The 23797-nt window shown below is 41.1% G+C and overlaps 9 protein-coding genes across 14 annotated transcripts; 5 read left to right on the forward strand and 4 right to left on the reverse strand.

The window, feature by feature from the left end:
• The first annotated feature begins 482 nt into the window (after positions 1–482).
• LOC6567763 lies at positions 483–2604 on the forward strand. 3 transcript variants are annotated; one of them, XM_032740021.2, is made up of 4 exons: positions 484–619; positions 1299–1695; positions 1800–1919; positions 2465–2604. In XM_032740021.2, exons 1-3 carry the CDS (start codon positions 523–525, stop codon positions 1849–1851), a joined length of 546 nt encoding a protein of 181 aa, XP_032595912.1. In that variant the 5' UTR covers positions 484–522; the 3' UTR covers positions 1852–1919; positions 2465–2604. The 3 variants fall into 3 exon arrangements, with proteins under 3 accessions (XP_032595913.1, XP_032595912.1, XP_001994225.1); XM_001994189.3 differs by lacking the exon at positions 1800–1919 and adding an exon at positions 2081–2357 and having other exon boundaries at positions 487–619; XM_032740022.2 differs by lacking the exon at positions 2465–2604 and having other exon boundaries at positions 483–619; positions 1800–1920.
• Positions 2605–2722: 118 nt separating this feature from the next.
• On the forward strand, positions 2723–4573 carry LOC6567762 (solute carrier family 35 member F6). The gene is made up of 4 exons (XM_001994188.3): positions 2723–3117; positions 3195–3342; positions 3415–3571; positions 3638–4573. Exons 1-4 carry the CDS (start codon positions 3050–3052, stop codon positions 4411–4413), a joined length of 1149 nt encoding a protein of 382 aa, XP_001994224.1. The 5' UTR covers positions 2723–3049; the 3' UTR covers positions 4414–4573.
• A 395-nt stretch (positions 4574–4968) lies between these two features.
• On the reverse strand, positions 4969–6244 carry LOC6567761 (mitochondrial glutamate carrier 1). 2 transcript variants are annotated; one of them, XM_032740111.2, is made up of 4 exons: positions 6123–6244; positions 5925–6059; positions 5243–5854; positions 4969–5161 (listed from the first exon to the last, which is right to left on the reverse strand). In XM_032740111.2, exons 1-4 carry the CDS (start codon positions 6152–6154, stop codon positions 5008–5010), a joined length of 933 nt encoding a protein of 310 aa, XP_032596002.1. In that variant the 5' UTR covers positions 6155–6244; the 3' UTR covers positions 4969–5007. The 2 variants fall into 2 exon arrangements, with proteins under 2 accessions (XP_032596002.1, XP_001994223.1); XM_001994187.3 differs by lacking the exon at positions 6123–6244 and having other exon boundaries at positions 5925–6115.
• Positions 6245–6328: 84 nt separating this feature from the next.
• On the reverse strand, positions 6329–10187 carry LOC6567760 (mitochondrial glutamate carrier 1). The gene is made up of 6 exons (XM_001994186.3): positions 9960–10187; positions 8691–8762; positions 7748–7882; positions 7197–7682; positions 6995–7135; positions 6329–6929 (listed from the first exon to the last, which is right to left on the reverse strand). The coding sequence occupies exons 2-6, from the start codon at positions 8756–8758 to the stop codon at positions 6785–6787; spliced, it is 975 nt and encodes a 324-aa protein (XP_001994222.1). The 5' UTR covers positions 8759–8762; positions 9960–10187; the 3' UTR covers positions 6329–6784.
• Positions 10188–10226: 39 nt separating this feature from the next.
• On the reverse strand, positions 10227–11585 carry LOC122322486. Its single transcript, XM_043214813.1, has 2 exons — positions 11408–11585; positions 10227–10953 (listed from the first exon to the last, which is right to left on the reverse strand). Exons 1-2 carry the CDS (start codon positions 11413–11415, stop codon positions 10437–10439), a joined length of 525 nt encoding a protein of 174 aa, XP_043070748.1. The 5' UTR covers positions 11416–11585; the 3' UTR covers positions 10227–10436.
• LOC6567759 lies at positions 11561–13445 on the forward strand. Its single transcript, XM_001994185.3, has 4 exons — positions 11561–11922; positions 12023–12313; positions 12396–12571; positions 12635–13445. Exons 1-4 carry the CDS (start codon positions 11787–11789, stop codon positions 13355–13357), a joined length of 1326 nt encoding a protein of 441 aa, XP_001994221.1. The 5' UTR covers positions 11561–11786; the 3' UTR covers positions 13358–13445.
• A 945-nt stretch (positions 13446–14390) lies between these two features.
• On the forward strand, positions 14391–17061 carry LOC6567605 (transcription factor sma-9). Of its 2 annotated transcripts, XM_032740084.1 has the most exons (5): positions 14391–14688; positions 14748–14986; positions 15051–15293; positions 15489–16239; positions 16308–17061. In XM_032740084.1, the coding sequence occupies exons 1-5, from the start codon at positions 14508–14510 to the stop codon at positions 16364–16366; spliced, it is 1473 nt and encodes a 490-aa protein (XP_032595975.1). In that variant the 5' UTR covers positions 14391–14507; the 3' UTR covers positions 16367–17061. The 2 variants fall into 2 exon arrangements, with proteins under 2 accessions (XP_032595975.1, XP_032595974.1); XM_032740083.1 differs by having other exon boundaries at positions 15051–16239.
• An 80-nt stretch (positions 17062–17141) lies between these two features.
• On the reverse strand, positions 17142–18616 carry LOC6567604 (aurora kinase C). Its single transcript, XM_001994183.3, has 3 exons — positions 18427–18616; positions 18115–18355; positions 17142–18062 (listed from the first exon to the last, which is right to left on the reverse strand). Exons 1-3 carry the CDS (start codon positions 18547–18549, stop codon positions 17230–17232), a joined length of 1197 nt encoding a protein of 398 aa, XP_001994219.1. The 5' UTR covers positions 18550–18616; the 3' UTR covers positions 17142–17229.
• Positions 18617–18860: 244 nt separating this feature from the next.
• Positions 18861–23779, forward strand: LOC6567603 (arginine/serine-rich protein PNISR). 2 transcript variants are annotated; one of them, XM_001994182.2, is made up of 9 exons: positions 18861–19673; positions 19742–19970; positions 20088–20241; positions 20429–20716; positions 21215–21317; positions 21739–21795; positions 22308–22453; positions 22514–22757; positions 22829–23779. In XM_001994182.2, exons 1-9 carry the CDS (start codon positions 19109–19111, stop codon positions 23671–23673), a joined length of 2631 nt encoding a protein of 876 aa, XP_001994218.1. In that variant the 5' UTR covers positions 18861–19108; the 3' UTR covers positions 23674–23779. The 2 variants fall into 2 exon arrangements, with proteins under 2 accessions (XP_001994218.1, XP_043071050.1); XM_043215115.1 differs by lacking the exons at positions 21739–21795; positions 22308–22453; positions 22514–22757; positions 22829–23779 and adding an exon at positions 21388–21701 and having other exon boundaries at positions 18994–19673.
• The last annotated feature ends 18 nt before the right edge of the window (positions 23780–23797 follow it).

The raw sequence follows: 23797 nt of genomic DNA on the forward strand, positions 1-23797 counted from the left end.
AAATAACAACAAGCAAAAGTGCAATGCGAAATGAATGCACAACAAAAATGCGCATGAATAGCGGAAATGCCGTGGCTGAAGCTGAAGCTGAAGCCACATTTTGTTTTCCTTAAACTGCTCTTTGCGCGTTTTTTGCCTCGCAACAATTTTGTGCCTTGTGCTTTAAACATCTTCCGTTTTGCTCGCACTCACTAGTTTAGATATGCATGTTGCTTGGTGGCTGTTAATAAATTTAATCTTATCAATGCAACGGACGAACGGTGTCTGCGCTCCAGCTGATTGACCAGATTCTCAGTTGCGCACGCGCTCTTCCATTCACTCGCTCTCTGTCTCTCTCTCTGTATTCACTCTCCCTCTCTCGACGACTGCAGCCCAAGTCGAGCTTTGGGATTTATATGCGCTGTGCCGTCGCTGTCAAAGCGTCAGTTTTGCTTTCAGCTTTGAATCGTTGGGACGTGTTTCGCGCTTCAAGTCGTTAACCAATTTTGTATTAAATAACAAAAGTTGTGGTCAAGTGCAATAATGTTCAGGCTACAGAATATGCTTTTGCTTTTGTTGGGCTGGAACATGTTGCTAGCCGTCTACGCAGCTGGTAACAAAAAGCAACAACAACAACAAGGTAGGTTATCGACACGCATCTAAAAAGAACGCTGTGAATCATGCAGGGAGTGGAGAAATTTTCAATGGCAAGTTGGGGCAGTTCTATGCGGACCAAAACATAAGAAACCGGTTTAAATGTACTCGTAGCCGGCGTAGAACACAAAAAACAGTAAATACTGATGAGCTTAAGGTCGCTAAAACTTCTGTGTTGTGGCTCGTTGGTCACAGATAAAAACTCATTTATTTATACACATCTAGGTGGCAAGACACAGAGCAATTTTCTAAAAAGAAAACTGGATGAGAAACATAAAGTTCAGTAAAAAAATACGTTCCTAAAACTCAAACTATATTTGTTACTTTAATTGAATATCCGTTAGATTAGAAGTAAAACTTTAGCTTTTATTCATTGAAAAAGGTGAAAAAATTAATTTTTAATTAAAGGTTTAAGAAGTCAATTGGATATTATTTTTATTATTCAGACAAAAATGACTGTGGCTTAAGGGAAAGACTTAATGCCATTAAAATATGCTACAAAATTTAGGAGATACTAAAAAAAATCTAAAATTATTTTTCAAAACAAAATGAATTGACTAAGTTGCATGTTTATTAAAAATATTTGCAATCAAATCATGAAATTGTTTTAGAAGCCCGTTTTCCTTGAGTAATGTTTTAAATTAATGTTTCGCCAATCGTTGCAGAAATCTGGGAACAAGACCTTTCGGACACCTTTAAAATCGAGGGCAGCGATCAAGGCATACAAAAGGTTAATCTGAAATGTGGTGCGAATTCGATGAATGTGGTGCTGGAGACGGAGAAACCATTTACGGGTGTGATGTACACCCGGGGAAGTTTCTATAAGCAATCGGCGCCATGCTTCATGAAACCGAATACGAATCAAGGACTTCGCACATTGGAGATGAACTTCCAGTTGGATCAGTGCCAAACGCTGAAGGATGGCGATCTCTATTCGAACATTGTCGTCATCCAGAACGATCCGGAGCTAATCACGCCTGGTGATTCGGCCTTCTCGCTGGAATGCGATTTCCGTCAGCCACGCAGCCTGGATGTGGAGGCCAGCATGCAGGCCAGGGACAGGTAAGATAAAAGCCGCAAGCGTAATTACTCGAAAATGAATATATATGAACAAATACATATGTATGTATATATAAATACAAAACACGGATGTGTTCTGAACATAGAAATCCACAAAAATTGCGCGGAGCACGCGGTGGAACCCGCCAGCGTCAATAGAACTTTTCCCCTATGACTACACATTAAGTTCTTCAACTATATTCACTTCCAATAGCTGTGTACTTAAGGTACAAATTCAAATTTCAACTTAAAATCTCGTTCTAAACCTAAACCCTTAAGTAGAGCCTTACTAACCACCACAAGCAAAAACCAAAAACAAGAAGCACACAGAACACTGAACTCCAACATAACCTACATGCGATCCACGCATACATTCCGCATTCCACAGAGTGGCGACCAAATCAAAAATAACCCTCACAAGTCCCGATCCCGCGGCACCAATGGATAATCTACACAACTCGGTGTTTAGCAACAGTGATACAGTAGAATACATACCAAAGTTCTCAAAACCAAATGAAACCATTCGACTGGGCACGGTTGAGGAGGTGACTCTGCCGCTGGCTCACCAAAGGGATGAGCTCTAAACTCCAAACACTTTCGACCACCACAAACAATACAAAAAAAACATAAACACACTTTAAAAAAAAGAAAAGAAAACACTACAGGTGAGACTGCACCACACGCTTTTTGTTGTATTATTTGTTGATTGTTATGAAACCCTTTTTTTACTTATCTTATTAAACTTAAATTTTATTAACCATTTGTTTCGCAGGAAAAACGCACAGAATGCAACACAGACGGTCTAAAGGCAAACGACTCGAATTCTATATTGACTTGAATGCTCTTTTTAATATCTATATCCTGTGATATTTTTTAAGTTTGCTTTTAATAAAACAGAACACCCAAAACGTATATTTAATAAATGATTTTCAATTTACAATATGGGCGCGCATTTAGAGTTGCCCCAAAATACGTTGCTGCAAAGTAAACAAAACAGCTGAGCTTATATTTGGAAATTTCTGGCAACGCCATTAAGAACCAGATGGTCTGGCAAGCTTTGGCCTGTAGAAATTTACAATTAAATTTGCAATTTTTCCTAGAAAGCTAAACTTTTCAGACTGCGATTTGTTCGATAGTCGGGATTTTTGCATTTTAAGCCGATAAATATAAAGTGTAATTTAATGTACAATTTGTCTTGTTGCCCGAATTGCACTTAAGAACGACTCTAATCGATTGCAAATCATCGGTTGGGGGTTTTTTTTTATCATTGCGCATCTAAAATTACACAAAGAACGTCAATAAAATTAAATTAAATTAAAATTAGACACTAATGCTGACGCTTAGTTAAGGCAGCAAAATGGATCATCGTGTATTTATTACACTGCTCTTCGTATTGAGTGGAACCCTGAATGTTTTAGTGATCAAGTAAGTAACTTTAAAAAGTCACAGAAACTGCGTAAATTAAAGATAAGCTAATGACAATGGCACTATATCAATGAAAGATGGATGAACATGCAGTTGGTGCAGGGCAGCGATGGAAAACTGCATCGCTTTCAGCATCCCGTCTTCTTGACGTTGCTCATGTTCCTTGGCGAATTCCTATGCTTTGCAGTTTACAAATTGATCCATGCGCTGATGTCGCGACGCGGCGTAAGTGCAAAATAAAATATGATAAATATAAGTATATATATATATATAAATATGTATGTATTATATCTTCAGCACTTTGACAGTGAGGAGGATCACATTTTGATACGCGGCAGCACTGAGTTCCAGGCGTTTAGCATGTTGCTGCCATCTCTGCTGCGCAGCGTGGCATCCATTCTGCTATTCACCGGCCTGTATTTGACGTATGCCACCAGCTTTCAAATGTTGCGAGGTTCGTTAATCATCTGCGCCCGTTGAGTGTTCAATTTGCTGAACATTCGAGCTCATTTTTTTGCAGGCGTTGCACTCATCTTTGTGGGCCTGTTTAGCACGATGTACTTGAACCAAACGCTGACCACCCGCCACTGGTTAGCCATCTTCACCATGACGTGCGGCATCGTTGACATCTTGGCATTGGATGTGCAGCGCGTGGAATATGATAATCAAACTCTGCCGCATAAGGATCACAATACCATTCTCACTGGCGATCTGTTGATCATCGTTGCCGAAGTGCTGCACGGTCTACAGTATGTGTACGAGGAGAAGCACTTGAAGGCATCGGACTTGAAGCCCATTCAGGCGGCTGGTTGGCAGGGCATCTTTGGCATTGTTATCACCATAGTGGCAGCATCTTGTCTAAACTTTGTGCCCTGCGTTACGCCCTTCAATGAGAGCTCACGCGGTGTCTTTGATGATCTGGGAGATATTATTCCGCAGCTATGCAACAACACCTGGTTAATCCTTGCACTTGTCGGCTTCACCTGCTCTTGTGCTATTTACAATTGTATCGGAATGTCCATTGCAAAGTTCTCATCCAGCGGCAATCGTCTGCTCGCCGATGGAATACGTGTCTATCTCATCTGGGCGTTTGTTCTCTTTGCCGAGTGGGAGATTTTGAATTTGGTCACACTTATGGGTCTCATAATACTGCAAATGGGCATCATGTTGTTCCGACAGGCCATCTTTCTGCAATGGTATCGCGCCGCCTTGGCTCGCTGGCAACGCATTCGATACATGGACTTGGCCGCAGATGCTGGACCCACGCCCAGCACCCAACCTGCAGACGTAGTCTAAGATAATGTTGGTAGAAAGTATAGATTTTGTATAGAATGTGATATGAGAGGCGGGCTGATATACGTAGAGCTATCCAGTTTTCGGATTGATCATTAAAATTTACTTATCAATTGACTTTAGCATACAAATAAACGTTTTAAAAACCTATTGTACTCAATAACTAAAGCTGATTTTTGTTGTTAATTAACAGAAAATTTCAACGGTCAAAAGCAAGTATTTTTGTATGTTGCTGTATATTTAAGATTATATAGTTACTGTAATCATCGGAGATGAACCATGATAAGCCTTTTGGTTCAGATAACTTATGTCAGTTTGTTTCTATTACTAACTTAGGCAACAAAGATTTCGAAATAAAAGTCAATTATATTAGCCCAAATTAAACGAATCTGGAAACTGGGGAGTTTAGGTTTCTCCCTCAAAACCAATTATTCAAACTCAGTATGCAAATTAATGATGTTTGTTTTTCAGCGATTTTTAAAAACCAAACCCAATGCAATTTTACATTTTTCAAGGTTTTTTATAAATCTAATAAAGTAGAATCCAAAAAATGTATTACTATAATTAAAAAAGGCCGACAATTTTGTACCACAAACATTAAACAGATTTCTTTTGCTCAATACCCAGAATTCGCTCACCAATGCCCAGGAAGTAGACCATCTGAGCAATTCCAAAGAGTGGAGCTATTACAATCATTCGGCATAAGCCGCCCTTGAAAAGGGCCTTGGGTCCCTCGTACTTCAATGTTTTGCTAGTGGAAGTTATTTGGCAGTTATTTCAAATATCAAATTGAAAGACAAATACAAATACAATGATGATGTTGGAAACGCACCCAATGCAATCGGCGATGCCATTGAACTCCTTCTCGCCATCCGCCTTTTTAATGGCCTGCAAACGGGTTTTAATCACATCCAAAGGCGTAACCGTAAAAGAAGCTGTCATGCCCGACAACAAACCAGAAACGAGGGACCACCAGAAGACGGCTTCGCCGGAGTTGCCCGATTTCCGGGGTCCACTGTCATTCAACGAGGCAAACAGTGGAAAGTAGATGACGGAGAAGGTGATGTCGCGAGCACCAGTCGCCCGTACACCTTTGTATAAACCAAGGATGCCATTGTCTTTAACCAGCTGTTTGGTGATAGACCATGCGGTCACCTTCCGTAAATCCTTACTGCCACTTACACGACCGGCATCCTGCAATTGAATCTTTAGCAGCTCCATGGGCGTGGTCACAATAATTTGGAATGCACCTGCCAGTCCGCCAGCCAAACACTGCCTCAGCAATGTTAACTTGCCCTCCGGCGTGGCCAGATGGTAACGGAAATAGTCGTTGGCAGCCAATTTAATGCCCTTCTCTGGGGTAATCAGTAAAATGTTTACGGCCGAGCCGCGATACATGCCAAAGTATCCCTCAGCCGCGTAGGTTTTGCGGAAGCAATCAAACCTGAATAGAGGAGTAATGAGGAGATTAAGGAGATTCGATCAGAATGAACATGATTGATTGTTGGACTCACATGCTGGTGTACATGCGTTCGCCATTGGGACCAATCTGTTGATTTTGGAGACGTGTCTTCACCAAATCCAATGGGAACACACATGTCACGCCAATAACGCCCGCAATTCCACCGTTTATCACTCGGGGTAACACACTGTTGGCAGTACTCAATTGGCCAATTAAACAATTGATGCGATTCATCTGACCAAAAACTTACGCAAAGGTGTCAGGTTTTTTTGCAGCTGCCATTTTAACACAACCGATTTCGATTTTCTCAAGATTCTATACACTTGCAATTTGAATAAAAGTCTGTGTACACATTTAACTGCTGTAAAGGTGTTTATAACCGTTTTTTAAAATTAGATATATGCTTTTTGTATGCCTACTGATGTTAAAATAAAGCTAAAGCAAGCAAAAAATCAATTTTTATATGTATGTATATATATCATATGTATATATAATATTTATTCGCGCATACTAATATCGAAAGTAAAGCTAAAACAAGCAAAAATGCAACTTTCACTAGAAATGTCTATTCATATGGGCAAAAGAACGTACAAATTGTAACAGTTGGAGATGCTCTATGCAGCTGAACAGATATGTATCGTCAAAAATAAAGACTTAATTAGTTATAATAGCATTGACATTCAGTATCTTATTGTCTTTGTGGTTGAAGTTCTTTTGCCTATAATTGTTTGTATAATCGCCCATATTGATGAATTGAAATAATAATAATAAACTGCATAATTCTATGGCGAGCTATTCACTTTTTACATGGATATTGGACATCTTTAACAGCAATAACAACAATTCATACACATTTAACATTCATAGAGGAAACGCATAAAATGCTTCTGGATAAATTTCCTAAATTTTCATTTACTTCTTCTGCACGCCCAGCAGGCCCTCGGCAACGCCCAAATAGTATACGGTTTGGGCAATACCAAACAGTGGTGCAATCACAATCATACGGCAAAGACCGCCCTTGAAGAACGCTGTGGGTCCTTCATGCTTCAGGGTTTTTCTATCGAATATAAAACAGAACATTAATCATTGCAAGTTACAATGTATGTATATATGTATACTTACGTAATGCAATCGGAAATGCCCTTAAACTCCTTTTCGCCATCAGCCTTCTTGATGGCCTGCAAGCGCGTTTTGACCACATCGAATGGATTGACCGCCAGCGCGGCCGTTGAACCAGCCGCCAAGCCGGCCAAGAAGGAGCACCTAAGGCATACAAATAAACCGGTTAGTTAGTTAAGGATTAGGGTTAAGGCTAAGTGCATACCAAAAGACCGCTTCGCCGGAGCCATCCTTGCGTCGCGGACCCAGATCATTGAGCGTGGCAAACAATGGAAAGTAAATAACTGAAAATGTAACATCACGCAGACCCGTTGCACCGATGCCCTTGTATAGGCCAAAGATGCCCTTCTCCTTGATTAGCTGCGTAGCCAACTGGGTGGCCGAAACCTTTTCCATGGTTTTGCCAGCCAGTTTGGCAGCAGCGGCCACACGTCCAGCATCCTGCATTTGAATTTTCAGCAATTCCATGGGCGTGGTCACAATAATTTGAAAAGCGCCAGCCAAACCGCCAGCCAACATTTGGCTGCTCATGGGCAGTTTACCATCTTTGGTGGTCAGCTTGTGTCGGAAGTAATCGTTCGCCGTCAATTTGATGGCCTTCTCGGGGGTGATCAAGAGGATATTGACGCCAGAGCCGCGATACATGCCAAAGTAACCCTCCGCCCGATAAGTCTTGCGGAAGCAGTCGAACCTAGAGTTAGGCATTAATGAGGACTCATAAGGAGATCGGAATGATCGTTCGGCAGTTGTACTTACATGCTGTTGTACATACGTTCGCCATTGGGTCCGATTTGCTGGTTCTGCAAACGAGTCTTTACCAAATCCAATGGAAAGACACATGTCACGCCAATAATGCCAGCAATGCCGCCATTAATGATCTTTGGGAGCAAACTATAAAAAAAGAAAGAAAAAAAATATATAAGTACTTATTCATTTAAATAGCGTGTGTCTTTCTTTGTTGGCTAATTGTCAAATATTTGCACTGCGTTAACCTTTGCATTCATTTCGTATGTCCAACAACAACAAAAACAGACAGTTCCCAGGCAGGCGACCTTGACATTGGAAAAGCAGCGCTGCCGCATATCGATAAATCGTTAATCGATAATCGGTGTGACTGCCTCACTTTCTTTTTGTACTTAAATAAACAAATAACAAAACAAAAGGTAAACGCAAGCATTTTGTACGCTTTTATATTGTAGATGAATATGAAAAAATAGTTGGTAGCTTGCCAGCATAGCATAAGATTGTCTCAGCTATATGCTGATAGTACCTATTTTTAGTTGGAAAATAAAAACAGAAAACTTGCGAATGAATAAACTAATAAGGACTGCACTATACAAGATTATGTCATTTGCTTTGGCCCAATAAATAAAAAAAAAAACAATAGAACAGCGCCAGATTAGATGGGTGCAATGACTGATCTGTTTCACAGTAATAAATTACAAATTTAATTTAATTTTATATATATATATATATACATAAATAAATATCTATATATATATATATATATCTATATATATATATATATATCTATATATATATATATATATACATATATATAGATATTTATTTATTTATTTATGTATGTAGAAAACTTGTTACTAATTGCACTCGGACCAGTGTATAAATTTTTATTATTATCATTCGTTTATTTGGTGTTTACAATGATATGTAAACAGTAATTTCAGTAATTACTTACGCAAACTGCTGCTGCTGGGGCTGTGGCAGAGGAGGTTCATAATTTTGAGGTTGACTTACTGCTGACATGTTGCTAAAATCAATAAATATGAATTAGAAAGGAAACAGAGTAAAACTGACAAAATTAATTATACTTAGTTAAAAGTTAATTGCTTAAATTTAAACTGACGAATTAAAATTTCGCTTGTCGGCACTTCAAATATAAATTCTCATACATTCAACAGATGCTAGGCGCTTTCAATATCTATCCTTTACTTAAGATAAGCGCCTGTATTTGCTTTGTGCTTTCTATAATTGATATGCGGTCTTTGGCTTTGGTCTTGTCTACACATATTAAAAGCGCGATATCAGTGGAACTGCCAAGGTTTACTGATATACAGCGAAAGCGGGTGCGAAGCATTGTCAGAGATTAGCAACCTTATCAAATTGGAACGCATGCATTATGTGTGAATGCACGCGAAGCCATATTTGCTGACTTACATTAGTATATATACTACACTGAATGAATTTTAGCAATTTAGCATTAAAGTGTTAATTGAACCAACGAAAAAAAGGCGCTTATATAGTTAAAGTATTTTATTTAATTCGATCTGAACAGTTAAGGGGAATTCAATGACGCCATTACCGCAGTGGGCGGCAGATAAGCAATATTGCCATTCACATTTATTGGAACTCATTAGTGGCATAATCAACTTTATTCGACTGATTTTTACACTAGCAGTAGAGTATTGGGCAGTCGACTCTCTCTCGACATGGTTATCTTTAACAGCCGAAATATGCTGAATATTGAAGAAGGCCAAAGTGCTGGCAAGAATAAATTGTTATAACATTATAAAGTGATTTAGATTAAAGGCCACACATCTCAAAATATGTATAAGTATACATTGTTCTTATCAAGATATTGCACATTATCGATTGCTGTTACTGCCTGAAAAAAAGACCGAGTCGAACGACTTCAGCGAGACATTTGTTGATTTATCAAGATTTTTGTTGTTGTGTGCGCTGTGTTCGGCTTATTATATCTGATCTGGTTTGGCAGGTAAGAAGCTCGATATACTGATTATCAGAATTTCAGCATTTTTGCTGTTCAAACATTGGGTACAATTTTACGTAATTTTTGATGAACGTATGTATGTATATCAGTGAGCAGCAGATGCCCCGTTATAAATTAAATTGATTGACGCACACTTAAGCCTCGTATATCGTACTATCAATGTATGCATATATCTATATATATTTTAGATGTTCATTTATTGGTCATGAAACTCACATAATTTGTTTTAATTGACTTGTTCACTTTACACTTATTCTCTTTCTGTTAATTTACAACTTTAAAATGCATATGTCGGTATGTCTGACAATATACAATGAAATCCTATGTTTTTTTTGTTTTCGTATGATTTTCGGCGCTTTGTCATCAGCGTGTGGCACTCAACGAAAGCTCAAGGAATTTATGCTTTCAGCGCAACGGGAACTCTCTCTGCGAGCGTGCCGGCGTGTACTACTGAATATTTAAGTTTATTTTTTTTTATTTTAACCAGTATAAACACGCAAACTGCTGAGCGGAAAGCTCAACGAATTCTGTATATTGTGCCAGCGTCTGGCAACGCTCGAAGTGCCGTGCTGCTCAACACTGCTCAGTCAGCATTTTCTAGCACTGGGAATTCTTTCGACTAGTGTTTTCGCTTCGTTAACTGGGCGACAATAATAATAACATTGATACGTTCACAAAACCAATTTAGAATAATTATAGTGAAAAATGAGTTCGGCCCGTTTTGACCGTTCGGGTCACATACATACTGATGAGCATGTTTGTGGTACTCCAACAACGGATCCAGGTCCAGATAGGAAATAGAAAATAGTGCATGGGATTGGCGCCAACACCGACAGGTGTCTGCTGCTGTTGCTGCATGATCAGCTCGTGGGTATATTTTCGCGTACTGCTGCTGTTGCTGCCACCGTCACCACTGCCGCCGCCAACGGCAAACACACAAGAAACATTGATAATGGGTGATTGCTTGGCACGTTCCGCAGCAGCGGCGGCTACCTCGGCAATATGGCCTATGTAGCATCCCACATCCTGTAGGGTATGAAAGCGGGTCGCAAATGCGGCGGCGGTCCATAATCGTTGGTAACTATCGTAAAAGCTAGCTGTCAAAATTTTATCTTTGTAAGACTCTTTTGCTATTGCTGTAGGTTCAGGCTCTGCGTTGAACTGACCAGGCGCACCATCGGGTATCTTGCCATATGCCTGGCGATAGTAGCTGCAAGCAAAGAAACGGATTAAATTGATGTATATCAATCGAATTTAATCATATTCATATCTTGATTGCTTTTCGTGATTAAAATTAATAAACAGAATGATTGAACAAAAAGGAATTGATACATGTTGATAAGCAAATTGATTTTGATGGAACTACTGATACACTTTGTTTGCTTGAATGGTTGAGTGATTTGGATTTATTAATAGATTGATTGATTTCAACATATTTGGTTGCATTCATAACGATTTGTAGTTTGAAAAGCTTACCAATTTTAAGTTAATTTTTGAATCGAATATAATATGGATTGATGGAAATTGATTGATTGCTAGATAGATTTAAGCTTATAAAAAAAACATTTAGATTCATTGTTTTAAATTGATTGATTGGCAGCTAGAAATTCCTATATTCCTAGATTGCATTGTATAATATAAGTGTATAACATAATTTATTCAACTTGCGCATCCCGCTCGCGATCGGATATGGTGCGTGGCGGTCCAGTTTCGGGTACTGGACTCAGTATATAAGGTGCACGGGTCCCCGATAGAATGCGTTCGACACGCTTGGCCTCCAGCTCGCCCTGGCGCTAACGCTCCCGAGCCTTAGCTGCTCGCTCCTGATCGCGTCGCTGCTGCTCCCGCTGTTGATAAAATTGATTGTTTATAATTTTAGTGCTTAAATTTTTTGAGTGCATCCCATTTTAAATTTATTGGCACTTTTCGATAAAAGATATCAATAGAGTGAAACTATCGAAAAAGCATCTCTGCGGCTTGAGTTGAGTTGAGTTATTAAAAACGCTTGCGTTCGAAATTTAAAAAAATCTAGGACGAACTGAAATGTCGAATGAGAATTTTTCGCGTGTGCACAGCTTCATAGCAAATATGTGCGCATCCAATGAAGGAGTGCGCAAAGTTTGGGCTCAATTCGAGAATGCGGTGAAAAGGAAGGAGGAGCTCAGCGTCATCAAAATTCGTATGCTAACCGTTATGCATGTTTGTGCATGCCGCATAGAAAAACAGAAAGAAGAAGAAAAAAACAATGACTAACGGTTTATATGTATGTATGTGTTTAGAGGCGCAGAAGGACAGGAACAATTTGGAACTGGATTTGATGGTGCTGTGTGAAGCGGACAAGGTTAAGCAGGAGGCACAACAACAAACAGTCGAAATTGAGAGACTGCTGATGGTGACCTTCGATCAGGTGCTGGAAATGTCCCACCTGCTGAAAGACGATAGGATGATGAATATGCTACACTATGGGGTGCTGCGCAAACAGATCGAAGTCCAGGACACACTCAAACGCATCGAGGAGAGCCAGACAGCCGATCTCGAGTACAAGGCGACAATGGAAAACCGCTCAGTTGGTAATTGAAACTAAAATTGTATGACAAAAAAAAAATCCACCATATTTAACGTAAACATGCCATACATTTTTACGCTGTGTAGTGCAAGAGTTTCGCAAATGGCAACGTGCCTTGCAAAAGTCCCAAGAGAAATATGCGGGAATCCAATTGGAATCGGAGGAATCCAATCGCCAGTGGCGCATTAAAATCGAAAGAGTGACGCAGCAGCGCAACCAAAAGATTATCGCATTGGTTCAGCTAAGCAAACAGCTCGCTGAGGTAAGCAGAACAATTGAATTTGATTTGATTTGATTCCATCGACTCTCACACACACATATTCAGTTTGAGGCGTTACCTGAGCTGCGTCAAATGAGTAGTAGCAGCAACAACAACAACAAGCCGAGCAATGTTGCACTCACTCTTCATTTGCAATCGGCCCGCGATTTTCTGGAAAACTATCCCATTGCTGAGCAGATGGTTGAAGATGCAGAAGTTATGCTTGACAGCAATCCAATTGCTGACATGATCGGTGAGGATGCGGCGCCGTTGCAATCTATAGTGGTGGTTAATAATCAACCGCTGGAGGATGTCAGCGATTCAAATCCACAAAAGCAAGTGCATTTTGCTCCACTGCCATCGCCAATTCGGGTTGACGATGACTCATCTAGTTTGGAACAAGAACAAAAATCAGAAACATCCGCTAAGAATTTTACTGAGCGTGCCATTGTTCAGTATGTGCAAATTTTACCAAAATTGGACTTGTCCATGGAATTTCAAACTGATTCAAATAGGAATCTGAACTTTAGTGATACTTTCGAATTGAATGAAAGCGTTTCAGATGAGCATTTGGGCAATGGCAAACAAATCGAAGGCGTTAAGAAAAGCATCAACGACACCGAAATTTTTATTGAAAATAATTTCTCACCAATGCAAACTGATGATTGCGCAAATGTGAATATTAATGATATAAGTAGTAGTATGGACATTCAAAATAATGAATTCTTTCTTCAATTTGATGAAAGTAGTGAAAAGCAGGGAAATAATGATCGCTCCTATGACCTCTAAAATATAATGTAATATAACTAATATACATCAACTTAAGTATATAAAGTATTCGACTCTTTTGTTTTGAAACAATATTAATTTCCTAATGCCAAAGAAGGCTGTTTAATTTCTCAGTTTCTCGATTTTACTTAATTATAATTTGGAAATTTGTTTTCTATTACATAAAACTCAATATCAAATATTCAACCAAAAAATATGTAAGACTAGTTTTTAAGCGGAACAAATAATCAAATATTTCATATTTCAAGCAGCAACGACAACAGAAACAGTTGCTATAACAGAACAACTTAATTATAGTATTTTCACTAATAAAATAATTTTTCGTTATACCCAATCTCAAGCAGTTTGTATTTTATCCGTTGCTCATCTCTGGTCACATTGAGAGTAGTTTAGCGCCCTTATCGTTATTTTTGTCAAATATGCTGTTGAATCCTGGAAATCCTTCAATGCCAATCGGAAGTAATTTTTAATGTATGCTGAAAATGTGCCCATTCGGCATCCTTAAGGAAATAGCCGAGTTATGGCTTGGCTTGGACAAATCTTTATAGATTTTCGAAGAGCATGGTGCGTTGTGATAACATGGACTTACATTATCAATCTGCCTTTAGGAATTTAGACCGTAAATATAGTGGGTCAATGCACAAAGTCAATGATAACTTAAAAATCTATCTAGCCGATTCATTGACTCCCCTGTATCCCAAGAGAAACAAAAGTTTAATTTTGTTATACATTTTTTTTTTTTTTATTGTTATTTTTCTTGTTTGTTCGTATCTGTGTTTTCTTTGCTTTTTAATATGTTTATATTATTATTTGCAAGCTCAACTTAAGGCATAATTATTATATGTATATTGAAGAAGACCAAAGTGCTGGCAAGAATAAATTATTATAACATTATAAAGCGTTCTTATTAAGATATTGCACATTATCGATTGATGTTACTGACTGAAAAAAGCGGAAAGCTCAACGAATTCTGCATATCAATTGCGCCAGCGTCTGGCAACGCTCGAAGTGCCGTGCTGCAACACTGCTCAGTCAGCATTTTCCAGCACTGAGAATTCTTTCGACTAGTTTTTTCGTTTCGTCAACTGGACGACAATAATAATAATATTGATACGTTCCCAAACCATTTTAAGAATATTTATAGAGAAAAATGAGTACGGCTCGTTTTGCCCGTTCGGGGCGCGTTCGAATCTGCATACTGATGAGCATGTTTGTGGTGCTCCTTATGATGATTGTCATTTACCACATGTCCCAACAGCAACTGGACGAGACTCGAGCTTTTCGCTTACGTTGCGAACAAACCCAGGAAGGATTAAACACACAGCTGCAATGTAAGCTACCCTCATTCTCCCAAGATTATACGATTCTATTTATTTGTACACATTTTCAGCACTCACCGTCGATAAATTGACCGCACAGAAAAAGTTGGAAGCGATGCGCACCGAAAAGCAAACCGTGCAGGACGATTACGAGAAGCAACAGGAAGCGGAACGTTCTTTGCAACAGAAATACGACGTGCAAGTGAGCAAGTACAAGCTACTCAATGACGAGCACGCCGAACTACAGGCAGAATGTGCCAAAAGCAAGACGCAATTGCAACAGCTCCGACAGGACTCGGCTGCCTTGAAGGCAAGCATTTCTCTGTAGAATCTCTAGCTGTGCATGGAGTAATTTAGATTTTGTCTACTTTTAGGCCAAGTACGAGGCACTACTAACGGAATCGGCGCACAAGAGCCGCACGCTGGAAGCGAAGATTACCGAATTAAAGGCTCAGTGCAAAGTGGAGTCACAACAACAGCAGCAGCAGCAACAGCTGATTAAGCCAGTCGAATCGTTGTCACCGGAGACGACACCAGCACGTCGCTCGAGTCCCGCGCAGCTGGCGCACAGCATCGAGAAGCCGCGCAACGAAAAGTCATTCAACGAGCAAGTGCAAGTGAGTCAAGGGCTGTACAGAATTGGCGGCATTGCCAAGCCGAGCCAACAGGCAACTAACCAACAATCAACAACTAAAACCCATGGTGTCGGTGTCGTTGCCGAGCAACGGCGGGAATTGCAACATCAGCCCATGCAGCGCTTCGAGGTGCGCAACAATCACAGCCTCATACTAAAGTCTGTTGAAAATTTTCAGATTGTGCCCAAGTTGCTTAAAACGTTAGCCGATGACATTGATAAACAGCATCAGCAAGAGCTGCCCATTTTAGCCGGCGCCGCCGTCGCTGCAGCCGTTTCGCCTCTGAGCGCGCCACGCAAGTCTAGCTCCAGTACTCCAAATGCAGAGGCATCGGCAAATGCGTCTGTGGCGCCCAAGGCCGTTGGCAGCAGCAGCAGCAGTGGACAGCCACCATTGGCCATGCCACCGGCCAAGCCATCGCATATAGTTAAAGTAGAACGCAGACTACCCGAGAATGTGGCACCCATTCCAGATAATTTCGATGGCAAGGGCGAGCCAGCAGCAGATATGGATACGGCAGCCGAAGAGCTGCCCAAGAACGATAACAACAATCGTTATTTGAATGTGGTCAAAGATCTGGAGTCGAACAAAAATCCTGGTGACTCTGGTGCACATGAGGTGAAGGATGCTCTGAATGAGCAGAACTTCAATTTGCCCGGCGCTGGGCATAATCTATTTGATGGCGATCTTGTGCCAGCACATGCGGCAGAGGCGGACAATAAGCTGATCGCTGCCGATGCAGCCGCCGTTGGTGGTGGTGTTGGCGGTGGTGATGATGATGACGACGATATGCTCGGCGATGTGGCGGTCAAGCAGCCCCAGCATTTGCTCGAAAACTTAAACTTAAACAACGAGATCGCTGGGGATCAGGGCAAGGAGTTTGCCGATGCTGTGCACTTGGAGGACGGCATGGATGAAGACCAAGATGGTAACTCTACTTCGATAGTAATTTGAATGTCTCACCTTTTTTCCTAAACGATTTATTTACTTTTCCAGAGGATGACTACAATGTGCCGGCACGCAAGCAAGGCGCCGATGCACCCGTTAGAAATTAGTAGATCAAATAATCCATTGTTCACATATGTATTTTATAAAACAACTGCATCTCTTTTTACAATAACAATAACCAGCCACCTTAGTTGTTAAGTTTAGGTCCCATTTTCATTACTATTAGTTTTCTTTCAAAGAGGCAGAAATTAAAACGTGCTTCTACAAATTCATAGAAACATTTCCACATTCGCAGCGGCCAATAGTCAACTGCAATATTCAATTCGATTTGCTACACTCTCTTAAGCGTTAAGCATTTTATTTGGTTTTCAAATTTCAATCAAATTCTTGATTTGCATAGTTATATATGTATATACATATTTAGAAAACTGAACATTTTATTTCATCATCTTTTTTGAGACATTATGAAGCATTGTATTAAGATATGTGAAATTATATTGTACACTTAAGTTGTTTTTATCATTGCTCGCAGTTGGCTGTTCAGGCATCCATTTATCCAACTTGTAGGTGTATACTTTGTTTTCTGTGATAAGAAACTTGCTGAGCTGCATTTTTTCGTTGCTTTAAACAATTGTGTCTATACTCATTCATATACAAGAATATATGTTAAGTCGATTCCCTGGAATAGTTATTTAATTAGCTCTTAAGTGAAGAATTGATCGAACAAAAACGTGTCTAAAAAATGAAACACAGAATCTTTATTTGAAGCATAATAAATTGAATTGCATAAATGTTAATCGTATATTTTATATTTTTTTGTTTTTATCTTAATGCATAGGACAAGTGCGATAATTATATTAAACGGCGCTCTGATTTAATTTAAGTAAAAATGCAAATAACTCAAACAAACTGAACAAATTAAATAAAGAATGAATATGAAATCAAACCTAAGATTAAAACTCAATATGCTTCACTGTGTGTGCGCCGTTATCCATGGATGCAACATGATCTGATCCAGTGGCAACCGATGCTGCGGATTTAACACTAATAGCTTTGATATCAAATGAGCTGCAGCTTTGGAAACGTGCTCCGGCAGCTTATAGTCGACATTAAGTATCTTCTTGTACGTTTCCTCAAAGTTCTTCGAGTAGAATGGCGCATGACCCACCAGCAGCTCGTAGCATAGCACACCCAAGCTCCAGAGATCCACGTTCTTGGTGTGTGGCTTGTTTAGCACCATTTCGGGCGGCAGATAATCAACTGTGCCGCACAGCGTCATCCGCATCGAATTCGGTTCATGCACCGACCACCCAAAATCGGCAATCTTCAGCACACCCTTGTGGCCCAACAACAAATTCTCCGGCTTGATATCCCGATGAATGATATCACGCTCATGCAAATACATTAGCGCCGAGCACAGCGCCTTGATATACGTTGCCGACTGACGATCATCGAATCGCTTCAGCGGCTGCGCCTGCAATGCACTGAAGAGCGTGCCTTGAGGCGCATACTCCAGTATCAAATAGATGCGCGCGTCGTCATGAAAATAGGCGTAGAGGCGCAGGATGTGCGGATTGCGCAGATGCGATTGGATTTCGATTTCGCGTCGCACCTGATGCTCCACATTCGATTCGCCAATCTGTCGCTTGAAGAGCACCTTCAAGGCGACAACAAATTGAGATTCCTTTTCGCGTGCCAAATACACATTGCCAAATTTGCCGCGACCCAACTGCCGACCAATGTCAAAGTTGCTTAAGGCCCAGGTCTTTTTGGGTTTGGCTGTTGCCGTTGCCGTTGCAGTCTCTTTAAGATTTATTTTTATTTTAGTAGTCACCTAAAATGCAGTGAAGCTTACCAGTCTTGTCCTTATCAGTGCTTTTGCTGCTGCCCGTTGCAGTGGCTGACGACGCCGGTTGCTTCTCAGTCTTGGCCAAATCCGTATCCCCTTTTTTGGTGGCTACAGCTGCAGCTGAAGCTGCTGGCAGCTGCTGCTGTGTCTGATATTGCGGTTCAGCTATTTGTGGCGCCTTTGTTGTTGTTAATTGGGCGGCAGTTTTGCTGGTGCTAGCCACAGGCGCCACATTCTCAATTGTTGGCTAAGCATGTTTGTAAGTAATAGATAAATGTAAAGCGCGCTTAAAGTCATCAGTTTTACAATTATACGCACCTTTTTCGCACAAATTAGTTGCTTTTTCTGCATTGCTATTGGAGCGACTCCAGAAGTGCTGGTTCCTGGCTTTAGTAATACATTTTCCTTATTTCGCAGCACATTATTAGGCTTGTGCGACATGTTTTTTTTTTTTAAACTAAATTTTTGTTGTTTTTTCAATTCGAAAGCCTGTAAAAATGCCAATCGGTTAAAACACTAGTCTAGCACTCTGTGACCTCTGTGAAAATAAAATGCCGTTCGTTTGAATTGGGAAGCGCGTGCACACGTTGCGCAGCGAATGTCGATTACACATGTGCATGTTATTGTTGACAGCTGAATGGCAACAGCTGTATGCACTTGGGTGAACAGCAACATCGTGATTTTGACACAGTACTCGATTTGTATAATTATTTATTAAAACAAAGTAATCATATTGCCAAATATGTGATTTCAATTTGGCGACTGTTAGTTTGTGTATGATTGTGTATGTTAGTTGTTAGTTAGTTAGTGGATGCACTTTGCTTTTGAATTTGTGTGATGAGTAACAGTTACCCGGGTATCGTTCGTATTTAATTCGTATGTTGCTGCTGCAATGCGACTGTGTATCTGAATAGAGCAAGAAAATGGCGTAGATGTCGAAAAATCGTTTTAGAAAAATTGTGCAAAACTCCAGTGGAAATTATTATAAAGTGCAGACGAAATGTTTCCTGGTGGCAACACCAATGCCAATTTAGGCTACAACAAACACAATCAATATATGCAGCAACCGTCACATTTTCTAGCCGCCCCAGTTCGCGGTCCGGGTCCAGTTCCCAGCCCAGCAATCGGCAATCCACTGGGTGCAGCAGCTGCAGCGACGGTCATGCCACTGAACATGCAGGGCAGCATCGACTGGGCGCAGCTGGCACAGCAATGGATACACATGCGCGACTCGTCAGCAGCGCCGCCAATGGCTAATTTTAGCATGAATATGCCAATTGCGCCTCCGCCGCCGATCATTAGCAACGCCCCAGAGTACCACCAACATCAACACCATCAGCAGCAGCAGCCGGCAGTGCGTCTGCAGCAGATGAAAACAGCATCACAATACGAGGAGCACGGCGAGGCGGAAATGGACATGGATATAGATGAAGAGGAGAATGAAAATAGTGTGCGTGCTCTGCATCATATTGAGAGTCTGCCACCGCCTCCCATTGTTACGCAATCCCAATGGATGGCCGGCAGGGCCAATGATGTGCCCATCACAGTGCCATCCAGCGATGCAAGTGAGTAAATTGCAGCACATTTAGTTGTTAGCTATACATGTAAAACATCTCTTAAAATCTTATGCTAGTCGGCTCTGGCACTCAGAAATGGAATGATTGGTCGACGCGTAACAATCCCACTTCGCATATTCCATCGCTTTTAAAACTTAACGTTTGCAATCCCAATGAACCACCACAGATGCCGCTGCAAACGCATCAGCCGCCGCACAACATCACCAGCGTTGGCGGTGGCGCCGCCGTCAGCTCAACCAGTGATATTGATGCAAACAAGCGTAAAATGTTGCCAGCATGGATTAGGTAAGTGCAACGTAATGGATAGTAATCTCATCCCAGCCAAAAGGTTTGGTCCATTGTAATATTTGTTCCCCAAATGCATTATTCAGATTATTTATTGTGGCTGTTTTTGTATTGCAGAGAGGGTTTGGAGAAAATGGAGCGTGAGAAGCAGCGTCAGCTAGAGCGACAGCAACGCACAACGCCGGAACCCGAATTGCCAGCGATCAATGTTAAGCAAGTATCAAGCAAAACACTAACAACACCTGTTAATCAATTGAACATGTCGAACGTGGTAAGTAGAGAAGTGCGTCTCTGGCTGCATTTGACTTGAATTTTGACTTGTGCAAGTGCCGAGTGCAATTGCAACATGAAACTCAATTGGTTGCCCAAATGCACACAAAACAATGCACAGCAGACCAAATAGTCAGCGTACTAAACAGAATGCCCTGCCATTTACATATGAACTTGACCACACTCAGGCAAGCGACAGCGAAGATTCAATTGCCGCCAATGAGGAGGCAACGCATGCGCCCAACATGGCTCAGCTAATAGGTAATGATGTATTGAGTAAACCCACTAACAGCGATGACGAGCACGAGCACGTCCAGGACGATGATGATGACGAGGAGGACGACAAACAGCAGCAGCACGCGCAGCAGCAGCAGCAAGATTCAGTCAGTCGAGACAATGTTGCAGCTGTTTCAGGGGCAAGCAATGCCGAAACTGCATTAAGTGGTAAAAACTACGAAGAAAGACTAGCCGATTTGGTAGGCATCACAATTTTCACACAAGGTGCGCTCAGCCAGGCAATGAAACCTAAAACCAGTTCGTGTCCCAGTTACAAGCAGCGTATTTCACTGAATAATATATTCTGATTTGAAGAATAGTTATTCCCAGTCAATCAATCAAGTGATAGTAGATTTGTATATATGTATATTAATATAATATTATATATTGACTACTACTGCGTATATTATAAATGTTTTCAGAATTCTTAAAACACAATTTCTATTTTCAAAAGTGCTTACAAGCCAGATAAGAAAAGTTGAACTCAAACATTTCGTTTCTATTTTCTATATATAAAATATATATTTCACAAGCGACTACTGTGTGCGGAGAGATAATATAGAAAATGAAATGAAAATATATTTAAAAAAAAAACGAGGAGACGCTTAATGGTTAGCGGTTTCATTGTGTGGCGCCACTTTGTTATTGAGAGGCATTTGAAATAGCGCAAACCAATCTATCCAAAAACCAATCTATAGATGCTTGTTGTGCGTCGCACACTAACCGAAATACTGCTGGAAACGACAAACGAAGAGATTGCAGCTATTGCTACTGAAACACTCCAAGCGCATCGCGCTAAAGGTACATTTATATTAAAACTATAGAACGTTAAGCTTATCGCCACAGATCTTTTACAGTGATACAATTTTAGTGTGTGTCCATTTCTGTAAGTACAAATATGCCTGGCTCTGTTTGTTTTTTTTTTGTTTTGCCACTCAATGCTTGTGTGGCAAATGCCCAAGTAAGTTGGGCGAAACGTACAAAAACACAAGAAAAAAGGCGCTGAAATCGTATGGAATTGTCAACAGGAAGTCAAGTCGGGAGGAAGTCGTCCTTAAATTGTGACGATCGAGTTTTGCGTTGATTAGTTTGAAAAATTGTAATTTTAATTTTATGTCACTGCTTTACACTACTTGAAACAAACAATCCAATCACATGCTGAATTTAACTATATAATCGTAATATATATAATATATATATATGTGTGTATGTAAATCAAAAGCGTCATCAGCCCAAGTGATTCGCAAAAGCGCCTTGTCCTCCATTACCGGCAACTTGGGTAAGTAACAAATTCCAATTTATCTCGTAAGATCTTGAACACTTTTGTTTAATAGGTAGTCTGAGTTTTTTGCTTACTCCTCCCCTCCCCCCCCCCCCCCAAACACCCTCTTGGCAACCAATACCCAACCCCAAAGAACCCCACGCCCACAACTCCCCCTTTAAAGTATTCTATCCATATGTTGTATACCGTGGACGGGATTGGCTAACTAAACACATTTGCTTCACATATGCGTAAATTTTGCTTGATTCTGTCCAAGCTAAATCGGTCTAAACACTAAAAAAAAAAAAACCGACGAAATCAAATTAAAACGTTCTTCGGTCGTTCAAGTTTGGTACCCTGTTTTTCGTCACTCTTTCTCTGTCTCTGCTAAACTATCTATTTAACTCAAAACAAAACAAAACAAAAAAAAAAGTATATATACAAAATAAAAAACAAAAATAAAGAAAAGCGCGCCTCTTTCAATGTACGCTTGGCAGCAACAATTAGCACTTGATTGATTTGAATTATAGGTTTAGCTGTCTACGGCGATTCCTCGAGCGATAGCGAAAACGATGAAGCTGCTGATGGCGCTAACGATGGCGCTCAACTCGAACGCATCGATGCATCTTCCAAAGATGACGATGATACTGCCGAGCTTAGCATAGATGAGCTTAAGGTATGTGGCTGACTTACCTATATATTTAGCAGGCATATTAATAATATATATTTTTGGTAGGCACGCATACGGAAAAGCAAACGTGCCTTTGAGAAAGTCATTGATGACATCGAGGAGCGTGTATCGCAACAGGAGCAATTGGATGAGCAAAAGCTACAGCATCACCGTAAGCTGGAACTTGAGCAAGCCGAGGCTGCCAGGCAGTCCGCTCAGAGTGATCAGCGGCACACAGATACGCCAGCCGATGAGACTGCAACAGCAACGACAGCAGCTTCTGCCAATGACAAACTACATCAATTTAGTGGTATGTTCAAAATGATCCCCATCAGGCAAAAGCATTCCAATTTATTGACTCCCTATTCGAAAACTCTCTAGTCAAACGTCTGAGTCGAAAGGAGCGTACAACGCGCTTCAGCGACAACAAGGACGGCAAGCCAGCTCCGAATTATGTGAGCCAAGTGGTGGCAGCTGCGACGGTGCCAAGCGGCAGCATTATGCCGCAGAAACCAAAGCCTGTCCCCAATCCGGCCACCAATTTGCTACAGATGCCCGAATCGATGGCTAGCATGCTGAATGCGGCAAACAAGGCGCTCGACAAGGCAAACAAAACGTCCAAAAAGTCGAAGAGCCGTCGTCGTCAGTCCACCTCATCCTCGTCTTCCAGCAGCGGTGATAGCAGCAGTCGCAGCTCAAGCAGCGACACCAATACCAGCTCCAACAGCTCCAAGTCCTCCCGCAATAGCAATGGGAGCAGCACTCGTAGCAGCGCTGCTGCCAAAAAACAAGGCAAGAGCAGCCACCGGCAGAGCAGAGGCAGCAGCGATCACCGACAGCGAAGCGACTCTAGTCGCAAGGGTCGTCGCAAGGACCACCATAGTAGCAGTCGCCATAATTATAACCGTCATCGAAGTAGTCACGAGAGTCGAGAACGCGATCGTGATCGAGATCGGGATCGGCATACAATTCACTATAGCAGCCAGCAGCAGCAGCATCGACGACGAGGTGGTCGCCATCAGCGAGATTCGAGCAACTCGGCAGAGGAGGAGGGTAGCAGCAGCTATAGACGCGGCTCGCGGCACAGCAGCAGTCGCAGCCACCAGAGCAGCAGCTACAGCAAACATCGAGAACGGACTCGATCCCGATCCAATTCGCGAAGTACACACAACTCCCAATCGTCCGTTTCCACATCGCATCCGCAGCCGCATCGCAAGCGTAAATAAATAAATATGCAATAATTGAACAGTCTTCTGTTTATGATGATACTCTTTAATGAAGCTTAAAACAATATACAAAAATTATAATAAACGTTTTAATTGATATCTCCTATCCGTGCTGTGAATTTAA

This window comes from Drosophila grimshawi, unplaced genomic scaffold (assembly GCF_018153295.1).
Source record: "Drosophila grimshawi isolate 15287-2541.00 unplaced genomic scaffold, ASM1815329v1 contig_311, whole genome shotgun sequence".
NCBI lineage: Eukaryota > Metazoa > Arthropoda > Insecta > Diptera > Drosophilidae > Drosophila > Drosophila grimshawi.

Coding starts and splice junctions, on each gene's coding strand:
- LOC6567763 (XM_001994189.3), top strand. CDS start 523: ATGTTCAGGCTACAGAATATGCTTTTGCTTTTGTTGGGCTGGAACATG. Junction 620..1,298: donor AAAGCAACAACAACAACAAG/GTAGGTTATCGA, acceptor CAATCGTTGCAG/AAATCTGGGAACAAGACCTT. Junction 1,696..2,080: donor AGCATGCAGGCCAGGGACAG/GTAAGATAAAAG, acceptor CGCATTCCACAG/AGTGGCGACCAAATCAAAAA.
- LOC6567762 (XM_001994188.3), top strand. CDS start 3,050: ATGGATCATCGTGTATTTATTACACTGCTCTTCGTATTGAGTGGAACC. Junction 3,118..3,194: donor CTGAATGTTTTAGTGATCAA/GTAAGTAACTTT, acceptor TATCAATGAAAG/ATGGATGAACATGCAGTTGG. Junction 3,343..3,414: donor CGCTGATGTCGCGACGCGGC/GTAAGTGCAAAA, acceptor TTATATCTTCAG/CACTTTGACAGTGAGGAGGA.
- LOC6567761 (XM_001994187.3), bottom strand. CDS start 6,106: ATGAATCGCATCAATTGTTTAATTGGCCAATTGAGTACTGCCAACAGT. Junction 5,855..5,924: donor GAACGCATGTACACCAGCAT/GTGAGTCCAACA, acceptor TCCTCTATTCAG/GTTTGATTGCTTCCGCAAAA. Junction 5,162..5,242: donor GGCATCGCCGATTGCATTGG/GTGCGTTTCCAA, acceptor AACTTCCACTAG/CAAAACATTGAAGTACGAGG.
- LOC6567760 (XM_001994186.3), bottom strand. CDS start 8,758: ATGTCAGCAGTAAGTCAACCTCAAAATTATGAACCTCCTCTGCCACAG. Junction 7,883..8,690: donor CCCCAGCAGCAGCAGTTTGC/GTAAGTAATTAC, acceptor CTTTTTTTATAG/TTTGCTCCCAAAGATCATTA. Junction 7,683..7,747: donor GAACGTATGTACAACAGCAT/GTAAGTACAACT, acceptor GCCTAACTCTAG/GTTCGACTGCTTCCGCAAGA.
- LOC6567759 (XM_001994185.3), top strand. CDS start 11,787: ATGTCGAATGAGAATTTTTCGCGTGTGCACAGCTTCATAGCAAATATG. Junction 11,923..12,022: donor GCTCAGCGTCATCAAAATTC/GTATGCTAACCG, acceptor GTATGTGTTTAG/AGGCGCAGAAGGACAGGAAC. Junction 12,572..12,634: donor TAAGCAAACAGCTCGCTGAG/GTAAGCAGAACA, acceptor ACACATATTCAG/TTTGAGGCGTTACCTGAGCT.
- LOC6567605 (XM_032740083.1), top strand. CDS start 14,508: ATGAGTACGGCTCGTTTTGCCCGTTCGGGGCGCGTTCGAATCTGCATA. Junction 14,987..15,050: donor AGGACTCGGCTGCCTTGAAG/GCAAGCATTTCT, acceptor GTCTACTTTTAG/GCCAAGTACGAGGCACTACT. Junction 16,240..16,307: donor CATGGATGAAGACCAAGATG/GTAACTCTACTT, acceptor TTACTTTTCCAG/AGGATGACTACAATGTGCCG.
- LOC6567604 (XM_001994183.3), bottom strand. CDS start 18,549: ATGTCGCACAAGCCTAATAATGTGCTGCGAAATAAGGAAAATGTATTA. Junction 18,356..18,426: donor AACTAATTTGTGCGAAAAAG/GTGCGTATAATT, acceptor AAACATGCTTAG/CCAACAATTGAGAATGTGGC. Junction 18,063..18,114: donor CACTGATAAGGACAAGACTG/GTAAGCTTCACT, acceptor TAAATCTTAAAG/AGACTGCAACGGCAACGGCA.
- LOC6567603 (XM_001994182.2), top strand. CDS start 19,109: ATGTTTCCTGGTGGCAACACCAATGCCAATTTAGGCTACAACAAACAC. Junction 20,242..20,428: donor AATTGAACATGTCGAACGTG/GTAAGTAGAGAA, acceptor GACCACACTCAG/GCAAGCGACAGCGAAGATTC. Junction 21,318..21,738: donor CCAAGCGCATCGCGCTAAAG/GTACATTTATAT, acceptor GTAAATCAAAAG/CGTCATCAGCCCAAGTGATT.